The following is an 18,458-nucleotide window of genomic DNA, read 5'->3' on the forward strand; positions in this document are numbered from 1 at the left end:
TCCTAAATCTGTCTCCGCATCTCCCCTCCTGAAATCCCTCTCCTGGCTTCCGATCAAATCCCGTATCTCACACTCAATTCTCCTCCTCACTTTTAAAGCTTTACATTCTTCTGCCCCTCCTTACATCTCAGCCCTAATTTCTCGCTATGCACCATCCCGACTCTTGCGTTCTTCTCAAGGATGTCTTCTTTCTACCCCCTTTGTATCTAAAGCTCTCTCCCAAGGACAAGAAAAAAATGGGTGTATATAGCGCTAAAAATGTGTACAGTGACTATAAAGGTGATGTGATGTGATAATGCACAAATAATATAAATATAAATAGTAGGCTGCCAGGTAACACCAACTCCAAGACGCAGTTGGAAAACAAGACAATAATGAAACAATACAGACCGGTGCCGATTAGTCCAAAGCTGGAATCAAATGTCCAACAATGAAGTCTCAAATTAGCAGAATGCTGTAGAAGTGTCCTTCCTGCTTGACTTCAATAGGTGGACTCCGTCAACATAATGCAGAGAGGGAAAATAAACAAAAGGAACATATATCAGTGTAATATGTAAATACCAAACAAGCAGGACCAACAAGACAAGACAAACACTACATATAACAAGCAAGGCTGACTATAACTAAAAGGATAAATTTATTAATCACAATAACAATAACGTGGCAGGCGTGGGATCCGGTGGGTAAAACCGGAATCCTACTTACAGAACTGCCACAGATCACGAGCAGGGGTTTAAAGTTGATTTGTGTCCGGCTGCAGCTCCGTTCAAACTTCTGACATCCAGGGCTCTCCTCCGCTCCGTAACCGGAAGTGCGTCACACCAAACGACTCGTTGGCTCTCCTGGAACTGTCCGTCAAGCTGCCTCCGGAAGCACACTCACAGAGGGCGGGATGGCTCGCCAAATTCCCTCTCAATGAACTGAACAGCTACTGCAAGTCCTCTGCCACGCTCAACATGTACTAACAAATCGGCCCAACGCGTTTCGTTTGGTGTGACGCACTTCCGGTTACGGAGCGGAGGAGAGCCCTGGATGTCAGAAGTTTGAACGGAGCTGCAGCCGGACACAAATCAACTTTAAACCCCTGCTCGTGATCGATCTGTGGCAGTTCTGTAAGTAGGATTCCGGTTTTACCCACCGGATCCCACGCCTGCCACGTTATTGTTATTGTGATTAATAAATGTATCCTTTTAGTTATAGTCAGCCTTGCTTGTTATATGTAGTGTTTGTCTTGTCTTGTTGGTCCTGCTTGTTTGGTATTTACATATTACACTGATATGTTCCTTTTGTTTATTTTCCCTCTCTGCATTATGTTGACGGAGTCCACCTATTGAAGTCCAGCTGGAAGGACACTTCTACAGCATTCTGCTAATTTGAGACTCTATCATTGTTGGACATTTGATTCCAGCTTTGGACTAATCGGCGCCGGTCTGTATTGTTTCATTATTGTCTTGTTTTCCAACTGCGTCTTGGAGTTGGTGTTACCTGGCAGCCTATTATTTATATTTATATTATTTGTGCATTATCACATCACATCACCTTTATGGTCATTGTACACATTTTTAGCGCTATATACACCCATTTTTTCTTGTCTTTGTTTACCAGCGTAGGTGTAGCAGCTTTAAGCACATTTAAACTCATCACTATGAGCACTTTATTTCTTTCTAGAACACGTCGAAATATCGATGTGGATCTTATATTTCAAGAACCCCACTCAGTACTTAGAGTAGAGCCCAAGGTGGCTGATTTTCATCCAATTATGGTCCAATTAGAGAGGTCTCTAATTCCATAGAGTAAACAGTGGTGGGAGGTCACCACTTTAAGTAAATACCTGGAGAACCATCGCATTCCAAGAGGACTCGAGAGTCCAAAAGGTTCCTACAGTGGACACCCGAAATACACCATTCATGCAGGAATGGAATGATATTTTAGATAATTGTTCTTTTGCACTAATGAAATTATTAATTCATCAACGCAAAAAAACAATAGTACAATTAGATGAGGATATTGGAGATTTGAAAACTCAACTCGACCCTTTTTTAAACAATAAAGAATTACAAGAACTTGAACCAATAGTAAAAAAAAGGTTAGATCAATTCGAATTAGAAATAGTAGGTACTAACCAGAGTAAATTTTTTAGGGACAAAACCGACTACGATACTGGTCGCCAAAGAACCTGGAACAAAAAAAGTAAAGTTGATCAGGTTCCAAATGCAGACCCAAACCCAAAAAGCAGTAATCAACATTTGGGAACTAAACGGATTAGGACAGAGAAAAGTAATCCAATCCCCTCTTATAAAACTAGAGATAATAATAGGTCAAAGAAACCTCATCATTTACCTCTTTTACCAATTCCTATTCTAATTCCACAACCGCAGAGGGTGTTACCCCAACATGACACTAATCAGTATTTAAAACAGAAACAGGCCAAAGAAATTTATGATGCACAATTGGCGGCCAAACATGAGACAGTTTTGGCCAACAATAAGTATCATGTACTATCGGAAATTGAATCAGAAAGTGAGCCTGATAGTGTCTCCTTTACTCCACTTCCAACTCAGGGAGCAAAAACAAGCTTTTCTTTTTTAGAGTGGAGAAAGGAAAGGGAACACATATTTCCACAGGTAGAGATAAAAACACACATAGAGCCCCAGCCTCCTTCAAATTACAAAAAAAGAAAAAGTGCACCAGAGGAAGCAGGGGAGGTGTTAATAGACATAAATTGAAAGATGGTTGTCTAATCAAAAACATTTTTAACATCAGTAAACACCCACTCACCAGTGTTGAAAGGAGGGTGTTGGGCAAAGGCCTTACATTTGCACCAATCTGCGGGCCCAATAGCTTCAACCTCCACATTGACGTACAGTACACAAGTTTGCACGTAAACTAGCATTAAAAAAATATTTTTTAAAAGACCCAATTGCAACACAAATAGTTTCACAAACAAGTGATTCCGAACCCAGCTCTTCAAAACCGGAAAGGATTTTTAAATCACGATCTACTTTTTACCCGAAATTTGCACAGGGCCATTTGGTTAATGCATTTGTAGACATAGAGACAAAGGATTTGGAGAATAACAGTAGATCTTATAACATTCAAAGAGATAATCTAGATCCCCAAGAGAAAGTGGCATTGCGCCAACTGGAAGATAACAAAGCTATTGTTATAAAACCTGCTGACAAAGGGGGGTGTATAGTGGTGATGGATACTCAGTATTACATACAAGAATCTATGAGACTACTTGGGGACACCACCACTTACCTCCCCCTTGCAAATGACCCTCTGAGCCGATACGAAACAGAATATAAAATGCTGCTAAGGGCATCGAGGATGGCGCAATTACAGTGGATGAGTCAGAGTTTTTACAATCACCTTTTTCACGAACACCGATTTTTTTATTTTATCCCTAAAATACACAAAGATATTAATTTTACCCCAGGCCGACCTATTATTTCGGGCATATCATCACTCACGTCCAATTTATCTCAGTTCATTGACCACCATTTACAACCTCTGGTGTGTCGGGCTACATCTTATTTACGTGATACTACGCATGTCCTGCAGCTGTTGAGGGATTTGGAATGGCAGTCTGAGTACACATGGGTGACCGCAGATGTTACATCTTTATACACTACGATCAACCATCTTAAGGGTTGCCATGCAGTATCACGCATGTTGGAATCAGATACTGCCATTTCAACAGTACGTAAATCATTTTTGTTAGACAGCATACGTTTTATTTTAACACATAATTATTTTCAGTTTAATTCGCAATTTTATTTACAGGTGTGTGGAACGGCGATGGGCACTAGGTTTGCCCCAAGTTATGCCAACATCTTTATGGATAGTTGGGAAGAGGATTTTATTTGGAACAACTGTCCTCTTGGGGCATACCTGGTGCTCTGGCGCCGTTTCATAGATGACGTGATTTTTGTATGGTCTGGTAGTGTAGAACAGTTAGAATGATTTTTTGTCTACTTAAATAATAATGATAGGGATCTTTCATTTACGTTCAACCACAATAAAGATCACATAGAATTCCTGGACCTTAAGATCTCAGCTGTAAATAATACAATTCAGACGAAGACCTATTTTAAATCTGTACAGGCAAATAATTATTTACGAGCAGACAGTCAACATGATCCAAGTTGGATTCGAAACATTCCAAAGGGACAAATTACACGCCTGAAGCGCAACTGCTCCAATCCGGAGGAGTATGCCATACAGGCAAATGAGCTAAAAAATAAATTTAAGGCTAGAAAGTACTCAGAGAAACTACTATCAGATGCTTCTCAGCAGGTAGATCTGATAAATAGAAGTAGTCTCTTAGAATATAAAAAACCAGTAAGGGGTAATGAATTTAACGGTAGTTTGGCCTTTGTAACACAGTATAACGAAATGGCCCCAAAAATTCGGCATATCATAAACAAACATTGGCCCATTCTCGTGTGATAACACGTTGGCACAATGTCTTCCAGCAAAACCCAAAATCATTTTTACTAAAGCATCTAATTTAAAATCACGGTTGGCACCTAGTTGTCCTTTGGACTATGGTGAGTCTGTGTCAACAAATGCAATTAAGGGTTTCTTTAAATGTACCAGGTGCACTGCATGTTCATATAGTGATAACACCAAAACATTTAGATCCAATGTAACTTCTAAAATATATACCATCAAGTCTCATATTAATTGTCATACTTCATTTGTGATCTATCTACTCCAGTGCCCCTGCGGCCTTCAGTATGTGGGCCGTACAGGAAGGTGCTATCAGAGGAGAGTGTATGAGCATATATATAATATAAAGAGAGGTCTCATTAAACATAGTGTTTCACACCATTTTTTAACTCACCATAATAAAAATCCGGTTGGGTTGAAATGCCAGGCCATCGAAACAATACGGGCCAATTGGAGGGGGGGCGATCAGCTCAATCAGATCAGTAGGCGAGAGTCATATTGGATCTATGAGCTGAAAACCCTCTCTCCAAATGGCTTAAACATTGATTTTGACCTAGGAGCTTTTTTTAAATAATTGTTTTAAAATAATTAAATTATCTATATATTTATTTTTTATATTTTTTAATTATATATATATATCTATATTTATGTAATTTTATTGTAATATGTGATATTATCAGATGGATGTTTACGTTGTGTCTAGTTTACGATTTGTTAGTCATTGTGGTGGTTTATATTATGTATAATCATACACCTGAGCAGCTAACATCTTTAATTGCACTTTTTATGTATTTTTTATGATTTGTATTGTGTATTAGATTTGTTGTCTCTGTTTGTTTTGTAAGTATTAGTGAGGCTGATTGTTCATATGGGCATGACTGACAGTAGCTTAAACCAATTATACACTTGTTTTAGATTATCCAATAGAAATCGCTTTGCCAGTATATAAGTAATTCATGTCCATTATCCCAAAGCCCCTGAAGAAGTGCGCATGCGCACGAAACGCGTTGGGCCGATTTGTTAGTACATGTTGAGCGTGGCAGAGGACTTGCAGTAGCTGTTCAGTTCATTGAGAGGGAATTTGTCGAGCCATCCCGCCCTCTGTGAGTGTGCTTCCGGAGGCAGCTTGACGGACAGTTCCAGGAGAGCCAACGAGTCGTTTTGTGTGACGCACTTCCGGTTACGGAGCGGAGGAGAGCCCTGGATGTCAGAAGTTTGAACGGAGCTGCAGCCGGACACAAATCAACTTTAAACCCCTGCTCGTGATCGATCTGTGGCAGTTCTGTAAGTAGGATTCCGGTTTTACCCACCGGATCCCACGCCTGCCACGTTATTGTTATTGTGATTAATAAATGTTTCTTTTTAGTTATAGTCAGCCCTGCTTGTTATATGTAGTGTTTGTCTTGTCTTGTTGGTCCTGCTTGTTTGGTATTTACATATTACACTATGATATGTTCCTTTTGTTTATTTTCCCTCTCTGCATTATGTTGACGGAGTCCACCTATTGAAGTCAAGCAGGAAGGACACTTCTACAGCATTCTGCTAATTTGAGACTTCATTGTTGGACATTTGATTCCAGCTTTGGACTAATCGGCGCCGGTCTGTATTGTTTCATTAAAGCTCTCTCCCGCCTTAAACCTTTCTCACTTTCTGCCCCCCACCTCTGGATTGCCCTTCCCCTCAATACCCGACTAGCACCCTTTCTATCCACCTTTAAGACCCACCTTAAGACACATCTGTTTAATGAAGCATATGAATAGCACTGGATAATCCTGGACACATGATACATAAAGCTTGGCCCCCTGCAGACGCACTTACTAGAATTCCCTCCTACTGTCTCTGTATGTTCTCCCTACCTACCAATTAGATTGTAAGCTCCTCGGAGCAGGAACTCCTCTTCCTTATTGTTACTTTTATGTCTGAAGCACTTATTCCCATGACCTGTTATTTATATTATTTGTTATTTATATAATATGTATTACTACTGTGAAGCGCTATGTACATTTATGGCGCTATATAAATAAAGACATACAATATATATATATACAGTGGTTGACAAATCACCAAAAAATCTACTCGCCACACAAAAAAATCTACTCGCCACCTAGTACCAAACGTGTGCTGCTTGGGCCAATATTTACTCGCCCGGGGGTTAAATCCACTCGCCCGGGGCGAGCAAATGTATAGGTTTGTCGAACACTGTATATATATAAGACATATTTATATATATTGATATATATATATATATCTATATATATAAATATATATATATATCAATATATATAAATATGTCTTTATTTATATAGCTATAAAAACAACAATACAGGTAGCGCTAACCACAAAGGTATAACGTAGTATATAATACCCTATGTTCAGATGATCAATCATACATAAGGGGCTGCCCAGGATACAAAAAACTGACCCCCTGGTCAGAACTAAGGTATGGACAAAAGATAGTATCCGTGGGCGCCTATATTAACAACTACTATGAAAAGGATATATGAAAACCAAGCCTGTTGGCTGAAGGAACGTGGCTCCTCACGGTGTGCTCTATTAGGAGGGAGAAAGACCACATTGGGTCTATATCCACTGGATATAGACCCAATGTGGTCTTTCTCCCTCCTAATAGAGCACACCGTGAGGAGCCACGTTCCTTCAGCCAACAGGCTTGATTTTCATATATCCTTTTCATAGTAGTTGTTAATATAGGCGCCCACGGATACTATCTTTTGTCCATTTATTTATATAGCGCCATAAATGTACATAGCGCTTCACAGTAGTAATACATATCATATAAATAACAAATAATACATACATACATCTACAGTAGGTGCCAGTTCTTGCGGGTGTTCCGGATATGCCTGGAGCGTTTGGGGTTGGAAGCAGCACAATTCAGGACCCACTCGTTCAGGATTAGGGCCGCTACGGAGGCAGCGCTGGTGGGGGAGGTGATCCAGAAGATCGGGCACTGGGAGTCGAACAAGTACCAGTCCTATGTCAGGCCCGCATTAGTTGAGGGTCGGGTTGCGCTGGTATGATTTTTTTTTTTCCCCTTAACCACAGAGGCAGCAGCAAACGTGTGGATCATCGGCGACTGCCTGATACACTGGATGGAGAGGCGTACGGCTTGGCGGCCTTGTGGACCAAACCTCAGGTTGCGCGTCGATCAGGCGAGGGTGTTCTGGTGTGGGGGGGGGTGCGGTGGTGCCAGCTGCTCCCGCGGCTTTTGGTACTGGGCAGGGATAGGGGGACGCTGCAGATCCACCAACGTGGCGGCGGTGTGGTCGGTTGACCTAATAGTCCATTAAGAAAGATTTGGCGCAGTTCTTTGCTCATTGGCCGGCGGTACAGGTTATATGGTCGGACATTATCTTCAGACAGGACTGACGCAGCGCTAGGAAGAAGGTGAATAGGGCAGTAGGCAAGATCGTGGCGCAGTGCAGGGGTTTGGAAATTGGGCATTCGGATTTTGATTCTAACTCGGGCGGGGGGGGGATGTTACTCAGGCAGATGAGGGTCCACATGTCGGATATCGGAATAGACCTGTTTAACAACAGTTTGCAGGAGTGTTTGGAGAGGGTTTTTGCGTGGTTGGCGGTACGGGCCTAGTTTAAGGGGGGTTAAAAAGGCCCATCGGTGGCTGCTCTTGGGTTGAAGATAGGTAGCTTCTTCTTGCCAGACTGGGAGCTGGGCTGTTTGAGCCCGGGGGGAGTACGAGTGGGCAAGGTCAGTTATCCATGACCTCGAGAGCCCGCTCGTGTAGGGGACACGAGGTTAGCGGTTTGAGGGTCGGCTGACCTTTCCCTCCCCCTCCTGTTAAAGGAGCACTCTGGCAGAGAGTGACATTTACCCTTCTTAGGTTTCTGTATAAATAAATAGCCGCGGCCATTTTACCTCCAGTTCCCGTTTCCTGTCTTTATTCGTACGTTACGTGTGGGTACAGGGCAGGGGGAAGAGGGGAACCGTCTGGCAGCCTCCCTGGTCAGGCGGCCCCCTAGCCATAGGTGAAGGGGCCTCATAACCGGGGCGGGTGGGGCTGGCATTCCCCTTGCTGGCCGGACCCCACACCTCCTTCCCCCACCCAGTGGGAGGAGTTTCCGGAGGGCTTATATAAGGCCAGGCTGGCGGGCAGCGCAGCCTCTTTGCTGCCCGCCAGACGAGTCCCACCCACCCATCCCCTTATGTATTGCAGGGCAGTCATGTGACAACCGGCAGCGAAATGTTTAGCAGTGCTATTGTAATCCCGGTAAGGTGAACATACTTATTGGATGTGGTGTTAATGTCTCTTTGTTCTGTTGCAGTATGAAATACTGAAAAAGAAAGGAACGAGGTTCCGAACAGGAGGGGTTGTTGACCAGTTTGCCTTTGTCGCGGAGGCACTTGGGGTGTAGGTGCTTGTTCTTGCCAGACTGGGAGCTGGGCTGTTTGAACCTGGGGGGAGTATGAGTGGGCAAGGTCAGTTATCCATGACCTCGAGAGCCCGCTCGCGTAGGGGACACGAGGTTCGCGGTTTGAGGGACTGCTGACTGTTCCCTCCCCCTCCTCTCATAGGAGCTCTCTGGCAGGGAGTGGCATTTACCTCTCTTAGGTTTCTGTATAAATAAATTGCTGCGACCATTTTACCTCCAGTTCCCGTTTCCTGTCTTTATTCGTACATTACATGTGGATACAGGGTGGGGGAAGGATATGCACCAACAATGGATTTTGATCTTTTCAATGCAGCCTTAGATATTCATAAATTTGTACGGAAACTAACCCTGAAATCTTTTTTTCAGAAACGTGCTTTGGTGTCAATGATGGAGGAAGGGGGCGGAATTATGAATAGTGCAGAGAATCAACCCATATCTACTGAGGGACCAGATTATTTGGAGTCTAATGAAGACACATTTAGAGTAGGGGAGGCAACTGGGTCATCAGTGTTAGCCTTTAGGGGGCATGTGACTATCAGGACCTATTGGATCTTGGGGAATTGTTAGGAGAAAATGTTAATCTGGAATGGACATTGGTCCCAGAATTCAGTTCATGGAAGTCCAGCCTCAAAAGGGGCTCACACTTTTATCCCCAATTTGCCAAAAGCCCGTTCCTAACTACCTTTGAGAATCTGGTAATAAGGGATTTGCGTATCTTGGCAGATGGCTTTTCAGGTTCTTATGTAGCCAAACATAATTTAAACAGAGAAGAAAAACAGGCATTGTTATCTTTACAAAAAAATTCTATGATTGTAATTAAACATGCGGATAAGGGGGGAGCGGTGGTGGTGCAGAGTAGGGCTGCCTACCTCAAGGAAGCCTTTCGGCAACTTGGGGATGTCACTACTTACTCGGGTGACCCCACAGAGGGGTTCCTTAAAGTGTATAAAGAACTGATAGAGATGGGTGAAATCACTCAAGGGTTGAATAAAACTGAAAGAACTTTCCTTTGGAATCCTCATCCTACTATCCCGGTTTTTTACCATCTCCCAAAGTTCCATAAGACATTGGTCGACCCTCCGGGGAGACCAAAATTTTCGTCTATTGGATCTTTGGGAGATGGTCTTTCCAAGTATATTGACCAATACTTACAGCCATTTGTGCGTAACTTACCCTCCTTCTTGTTGGACTCAGGGGACTTGATTAAACAACTGAAATCTGTGGAATGGGGAATCCAATCCTGGTGGGTAACGTTAGACGTTACTTCACTATACTCTGTTATTAGACATGACCAGGGGGTGGCAGCTGTCAATCATTTCATAGGAGGTCCAGATAGTAATCACTTTCACACTGCATTCATTTTAGATGCCAGTAATTTTTTACTCACAATTATTTTCTATTTGATCACAAATTTTATTTACAATGTCAAGGCACTGCAATGGGCACAAGCTTTACACCGGTGTATGCTAATTTATTTATGGGGTGGTGGGAGTCACAATTTATATTCACAAGCACTAATAAGTTTAGGAAACACATCACATTTTATAAGAGGTTTATTGATGACCTCATTATGATTTGGGAAGGGGACTTAGACACTTTGCATGCGTTTTTTGAATATATTAATCATAACACTGATCTAAAATTCACTTACAAATATGATTTACACCATATAGACTATCTGGACCTTCGATTGTTTATTGATATTGATAGAAAAATACAAACAGAGACATTCAGGAAACCTAACTCTAAAAATATGCTACTGAGAGCAGACAGCTGCCATCCCCATACGGTCATAAAAGGTATCCCCAAAGGCCAATTCCTCAGGCTGAGGCGAACCTGCTCCACTGAGGAGAGCTTTGCTAGGCAGTCTGGGGAATTGAGCCAACGGTTCCAACAACGAGGCTATAATGCTAAAGATGTGTCTAGGACTATGGAACAAGTCTCTAAGATTGATAGACAGACTTTATTGAATAAACAAAGACACACTAGTTCTATTGGGGAAGAGAATACTAGGGATAGAAAAAAACATGTAGGCCATATGGATAAAGACACACCACTTTTGATCACACAGTATAACAAATCTAGTCAACAAGTCCAAAACAATGTTCGCAAACATTGGAACATTTTATCACTAGATACGAGTCTTAAAGAATGTGTGAAAAAAGGTCCACGATTCGTATATCGGAAAGCCAAGACGATAGCCTCCTCTGTAGCTCCGAGCTATGTTGATACTTTAACACATACTAGGAAATTTATCACAAAAAATATGTCTTTATTATCCTGCTGGAAAGTTGACTCTGATTAGATCATTATTATGATATTTGTCATTTCCACTTAAGGGTCACTCACTTGTATGAAGGCTAAGAATTATTCATATTGGGTATACTTATGAATTATTGATAGATGTATTATGATCGCAATTTTTATCATTGTAGGTTCACTATTACATACTCCAGGGAGGATGCATACATTACTAGGGCAATAGGATGTCTTTAGTCTATCTCTTCACTTATGATAATAAAATATCTATAGGCTTGATAAAGATACCTCTATGCCCTAGCTGGAATTTATGTATTTGTTTTTATTGTAATTCAATATTGTTTGGAGATTCATCTAATGTGATTTTACATATTTTCATTGTGGAATGTTATATCAGAGAGAGGGGTTACCTGCGGTATAGTATATTATACTGTGGTACTATGTATCCTGGTATCTGTTACTAGGTGCTATATATTTTTATTTACAAATGTTGATATAAGCCATTTACATTATTTACTAATTATCAAATCCTCTTGTCTTCCGGGGGCCGTCAGGAGCGATATTCAGTGGGAGAGGGGGTGTCAGCTGCCCTTTTCCAATCTCTGATTGGCTGGTAACAGCGACCCTTAACCTATGGGATGTCGCGAGGGGCGTACCTTGGGGGGATGGAGGAGTGCTCGGTTGCATGATGTTCACACACTCATTCTCCCTATTCACCTCCCTGACAGGCGCGTATGCGTGACTGCCTGGGGGCGTACACACTGGCTGATTCTCTCATGCCACGGTGGCGCCCCGCGTGACGTCACGCGCATGCGCGGTAGGGTTGCGACGGAGTTTTTTATTGTTGCGCTGCAGCCGGGGCTTAGAACTAGTCTGCAGGTTATCCTCCCTTAGATGTGCATGCGCGTGACGGTCGAGCACGGGGGAGGCGCACTGTGAGAGGCTGTTCCTTCAGTTGCGACGGTGGCGGCCGCCGTGACGTCACGCGCATGCGCAAGGGGGCTTTTTGAATTAAATATACCAGCTGTTGTAATTTAGCCTCATTTACTGGGGGTATATAAGATGTCCCTTTACTATGGGTTCCACACTCCTTGATAAAGGACCTACCCGTCCGAAACGCGTAGGAGGTTGTTTGTGGCCCCCCCTGGGGCTATGTTTGTCATCAGATATGTTCTGAATTAAATGGATTTTAACTTTTACACCACCTGACTCCCTGGCAGTGCGCTTGTGCTTTTTTGTTCTACTTGTACCTGGAAGAGGGGACCCGCCTGGCAGCCTCCCATGTCATACTTTGAAGGACCATTCATTGCTTCCCCCCAGACCCCCCAAACACCTTTTTATTGCATACGGTTGTGTGAAAAAGAAAGTACACCCTATTTGAATTCTATGGTTTTACATATCGGGACATAATAAGAATTAGCTGTTCCTTAGCAAGTCTTAAAATTAAGTTAATACAACCTCAGAAGAACAACAACACATGACATATTACACTGTCATGATTTATTTAACAAAAATAAAGCCAAAATGGAGAAACTGTGTGTGAAAAACTAAGTAGACTCTTACTGCTTCCATAGGAATTAAGATGCTAAGTAGCAGACAGGTGCTGCTAATCAAATGCCCTTGATTGATCATCAGCAAGTGTGACCACCTCTATAAGATCCAAAGTTTAAGCTGTTTGCTGGTCTGTAGCATTCAGGTGTGTGTTAACACAATGCCAAGGAGGAAAGACATCAGCAATGATCTTAGAGAAGCAATTGTTGCTGCCCATCAATCTGGGAAGGGTTACAAGGCCATTTCCAAACAATTTAAAGTCCATCATTCTACAGTGAGAAAGATTATTCAAAAGTGGAAAACATTCAAGACAGTTGCCAATCTTCCCAGGAGTGGACGTCTTGCCAATTCACCCCAAGGTCAGACCGTGCAATGCTCAGAGAAATTGCAAAAAAAAACAAGAGTTACATCTCAGACTCTACAGGCCTCAGTTAGCATGTTAAATGTTAAAGTTCATGACGGTACAATTGGAAAAAGACTGAACAAGTATGGTTTGTTTGGAAGGGTTGGAAAAGCATCTTCTCTCTTAAAAGAACATGGCAGCACGGCTTAGGTTTGCAAAGTTGCACCTGAACAAACCACAAGACTTCTGGAGCAATGTCCTTTGGACAGACGAGAGCAAAATGGAGATGTTTGGCCATAATGCACAGCGCCATGTTTAGCGAAAACCAAACACGGTGATGGAGGGGTGATGATTTGGGCTTGTTTTGCAGCCACAGAACCTGGGAACCGTGCAGTCATTGAGTCGACCATGAACTCGTCTGTATACCATAGTATTCTAGAGTCAAATGTGAGGCCATCTGTCCAACAGCTAAAGCTTGGCCGAAATTGGGTCATGCAACAGGACAATGATCCCAAGCACACCAGCAAATCTACAACAGAATGGCTGGGGGAAAAAAGAATCCAGGTGTTGCAATGGCCCAGTCAAAGTCCAGACCTCAACCCGATTGAAATGCTGTGGCTGGACCTTAAGAGAGCTGTGCATAAACAAATGCCCACAAACCTCAATGAGCTGAAGCAACGTTGTAAAGAAGAGTGGGCCAAAATTCCTCCACAACGATGTGAGAGACTGATGAAGTTATACAGAAAACGATTACTTCAAGTTATTGCTGCTAAAGGTGGTTCTACAAGCTATTGAATCATAAGGTATAGTTAGTTTTTCACACATGGCTTCTCCATTTTGGCTTTATTTTTGTTAAATAAATCATGACACGGTGTAATATGTCATGTGTTGTTGTTCATCTGAGGTTGTATTTACCTAATTTTAAGACCTGCTTAGGAACAGATGATTGTTGTTATGTCCTGATATGTAAAACCATAGAATTCAAAGAGGGTGTACTGTCTTTTTCACACCACTGTAGGTGGGATGTTGGGGATCCCAGGAGCTCAACCGTGCTGGTTTCAGTTGTGGAAAACCCCAGGTTCCTGAAATACGTACCAGGAAAGGTACTTTCAATTACTTTCTAGTATTTAAATCCATGCTTCACACCGGCTAATAGGAAGCTGTTGCAGCTTCCTAATGGCCCGCGTAATGCTGAAGATTGAAACACCATTTTGTTTTTCCTAGAGATACCATCAGCATCACCTTCTCCGGTAAGTATCTTGGAAACCAGGGGGTTCCCGGGGCCTGACATTAACACGGTACATCTCCGGAGGGCCCCTGCTTCACACTGAAGTAAAAAAAAGATTAAAAAAATAGCTGGGGGAACGGCTCCTTTAACGTGAATGTTTCTGCCATCTTTGTTCTCCACAGGAACCGCCAGATAATGGTACTTGGGGCTAGATCATTGATGGGCATCAGCTAGTTAGGGGCGACCTGCGACTTCCAACCGCGCTACCCTAGCAGCCCGCTTTCCTTCTCTCCCCAGATCAGAGGATGTGTGGATCGTAGCTCCCTCAGTTGCCTAATGACTGTGCACTGATAAATGCTTCCCTGCACCTGTCCTGTACTAATTACTAGTTCCCAGTGTAGATGAGGAGTCTGGACATTATTCATCAGTGTGCCGGCATTAAGAAGTTGACTGGAGGGGGCGGGGAGAAGCTCCTACGCTTCTGCCTGTTCCACATATATGTATGTGTGTAATGTGCGGCCCTTGAGGTGTATCATGTTGCCAACCACAGGGTTGGAAAATCTGCGCTCATAATGTGACATTACCTTAAACATAAACTAAGGTTATCTTCTCTGAGGCTAATGCGTATGCTCGAAGATAATTATATTCCAAAACAATGGCTGTTGTACATCTCATTCGCATAGGCTTAACACAGGAGTGGACAAAAATGTTAAACTTAGGAGTCAGCTACTTAGTGTTTATAGAACATAATTTATTGATGAAAATCATAATATATTTCGCCCATGTGTAGTAAGGGTGCTACATACAGGCATACCCCGCATTAACGTACGCAATGGGTCCAGAACATGTATGTAAAGCGAAAATGTACTTAAAGTGAAGCACTACCTTTTTCCCACTTATTGATGCATGTACTGTACTGCAATTATTATATATGTGCATAACTGATGTAAATAACGCATTTGTAACAGGCTCTATAGTCTCCCCGCTTGTGCACAGCTTCGGTACAGGTAGGGAGCCGGTATTGCTGTTCAGGACGTGCTGACAGGCGCATGCACGAGCTGCCGTTTGCCTATTGGGCGATATGTCCTTACTTGCGAGTGTCCTTAAACCGGGGTATGCCTGTATGTGCTAAAGGGTGCAAGCCCTAACTCCCATTCAAATGAAATGTGAGTAAAGACATGTTAAAGTTTTGTTCCCTTTAGTGCATATGGGTGTTTAAGTGGCCTCTTCTCTCTTACCTCTGCATGACCCTACTATATATCTGTCAAATAGAATTGCTGTTGCAGTAACTAAACTTTACTCTCTAATAGGCACAGGTGGTCTTTTGTGTGTTTTAATATGCTATAGGGCAACTTCTTTATCCGTAAAAATATCCATTGCGATCAAGAGACTGTTTTGGATAGAAGATCCATTGATAAAAGACCAAAAAAGTCATAAGACCAAAAATGTGCAAAATCAATTTTTTATGCATGTACTGAAATGTATTTTCTTGACCTGCTTTTTATGTGTAAGACATATGTGGGACTAGTCTTTTCTGATTCCAACTTTATTTACATTAAGGATTAAGGATTACAATTAGGCATGTTCAAATATCTTAAAAAAAAAAAAAAAATACAACAACAAAATCCAGTATAGTTCTTTGTATACATTGCCATAAATTATTTGTGGATCTATTCAACATAAAAGTTAAGTGGTATCAAAAATATTGTAAATGGTGTTTTAGCACAATGTTATGCACGTTCAGCCCTCGGGTTAGGGGAAATTACTGAATATGTCACCAATTTAACCAAACTGTCATTGCATCTCCGGATTCACATTGACGATAATGAGTACTTTCACACAGACAGTGTGGGTCTGTGTAAAGATCTGCCTAATTCTGTATAGTCATCTCCCAGGAAAACACATGAATCACTGGAGAATATTCAGAAGAACTTTTATATACAGTATTTAGAGAGACTATTTTAGTACGTGCACCCCCATTTGCATTACAATATTTCAGATCCTTTTTTTTTTGCGCCGCTTTTGGAAGAAAAAATAATGCTCATCTCCTTACCAGCCAAAGTACTTGTTAATGGCAACGCTACTGAAATGCACTCACTGTTTTGATCCTTAAAACTAGTGATAGGAAAAGGTGGTGTAAGATAAGCGCTAATACTAAAGTGATATGTGATGTTAACCTATTTAGGAAAAATAAACCCCTTATGTGGGCTAGGCTGCCTGGCACAATACTGATTGAAACAAATCAGAAAAGACACTATAAACAAACAAAATGGAACCGGCGCATTACAAGTCCATATGTATGAATCTTTAAAGTCCAAAAGTGAAGGAAGTGTCCAGAACTCTTCTAATCAAGATGGTTGGCGTATACAGGCACTTTGAATCGACCGCAGCGAGGTGTCAGCTTGTCCTTCGGTGACACTGGAGGGTCCGTGGATGCACTCCAGCGCTGTCTCGCGTTCCTAGGACGGATGCTCCGACACTGGGGGGGCGGACCTTGAGGAGAAAGCCTCTTCCTGCTTGGTGGTTCGATGCACGCCTGTCGCGCTGCTCACGTCAGTTCCGTCAGTTATAGCTATGAACTTTGACCCTACGCATTTCGTGCGCTTGCGCGTCACTTCAGGGGATATGTATCTGGGAAAAGCTGACACCTCACTGCGGTCGATTCAAAGTGCCTGTATACGCCAACCATCTTGATTAGAAGAGTTCTGGATACTTCCTTCACTTTTGGACTTTAAAGATTCATACATATGGATTGTAAGGCGCTGGTTCTATTTAGTTTGTTTATAGGATCCTTAAAACAAGCAGCATTGCAAAGATCGCAGCTGAAATTTGCCGTTTCCTTTTCAGATCCTCTGTTGGAAGTGCGCTCCCACGCAGACGCTGCTGTGCTTACATTACAATGGGAATGATATGCATCTTTATTGGGGTTGGTTTAACGGTAAGTAATACTTTGCTTTGCCTGCATGCAAGAGCTATTACTCTTGGGGCAAAGAGCATGTGACTGACTTTGTAACAATCTCTCTTGGGCCTCTATTTAAATTGATTTCAGCTGACACATTTTCTTTTTGTTTGGCATTGAAAAGATCAGGTAATCAAGCACTTGTTTGCAGGCTGTAATTACGACAGTCCAATTTTAGTTTCACATTTAAACTGCTGAAGTTACCTGTCGGGTATGGTATAAACTGTATTTCTCTCTTGTACCAATGCATTTCTTATCTCCAACTCCTGTATAAATGCAATCCTGCCAGTCGCATTATTAACATTGGACCTGATGGGTCTTCGCCTTTAAGTTCCGTACACATACAGGTAAACCCCGTTATAACGCGGTTTTCACGTGGCTCCCGTTTTTTAAACACACTGCACACACTGCTCACTGCACACACTGTTCACTGCACACACTGTTCACTGCACACACGGCACACTAATCACTGCACACACTGCTGACTGCACACACTGCTCACTGCACACACTGCTCACTGCACACACTGCTCACTGCACACACTGCTCACTGCACACACACTGCTCACAGCACACACACTGCTCACAGCACACACACTGCTCACAGCACACACACTGCTCACAGCACACACACTGCTCACAGCACACACACTGCTCACAGCACACACACTGCTCACAGCACACACTCTACACTGCACGCACTCCCACTGCACGCACGCACGCACTCCCACTGCACGCACGCACTCCCACTGCACGCACTCCCACTGCACGCACTCCCACTGCACGCACGCACTCCCACTGCACGCACGCACTCCCACTGCACGCACGCACTCCCACTGCACGCACGCACTCCCACTGCACGCACGCACTCCCACTGCACGCACGCACTCCCACTGCACGCACGCACTCCCACTGCACGCACGCACTCCCACTGCACGCACGCACTCCCACTGCACGCACGCACTCCCACTGCACGCACGCACTCCCACTGCACGCACGCGACACTCCCACTGCACGCACGCGACACTCCCAGCACTCGTCAGACACTCCCAGCACTCGTCAGACACTCCCAGCACTCGTCAGACACTCCCAGCACTCGTCAGACACTCCCAGCACTCGTCAGACACTCCCAGCACTCGTCAGACACTCCCAGCACTCGTCAGACACTCCCAGCACTCGTCAGACACTCCCAGCACTCGTCAGACACTCTCACTGCACACAGCTCTCACAATACACTCACATGTCAGCAGCCCAC

At 43.1% G+C, this 18,458-nt stretch overlaps 1 protein-coding gene across 2 annotated transcripts in view; it reads left to right on the top strand.

Annotated features, from left to right (window-relative positions):
- The window catches only part of PIP4P2 (phosphatidylinositol-4,5-bisphosphate 4-phosphatase 2), a 92,997-nt gene that overhangs the window by 64,644 nt on the left and 9,895 nt on the right, over positions 1 to 18,458 (top strand). Inside the window, exons 7-8 of one of the 2 annotated variants that reach the window (XM_075582873.1) lie at positions 14,242 to 14,267; positions 17,093 to 17,183. In XM_075582873.1, coding sequence (XP_075438988.1) covers positions 14,242 to 14,267; positions 17,093 to 17,154 — 88 coding nt within the window. In that variant the 3' untranslated portion in view covers positions 17,155 to 17,183. The remainder of the gene's footprint in view (positions 1 to 14,241; positions 14,268 to 17,092; positions 17,184 to 18,458) is intronic. The other variant, XM_075582869.1, reaches the window with a different exon arrangement.

This window comes from Ascaphus truei, chromosome 2 (genome assembly GCF_040206685.1).
Source record: "Ascaphus truei isolate aAscTru1 chromosome 2, aAscTru1.hap1, whole genome shotgun sequence".
In the NCBI taxonomy this organism is placed as follows: Eukaryota; Metazoa; Chordata; class Amphibia; order Anura; family Ascaphidae; genus Ascaphus; species Ascaphus truei.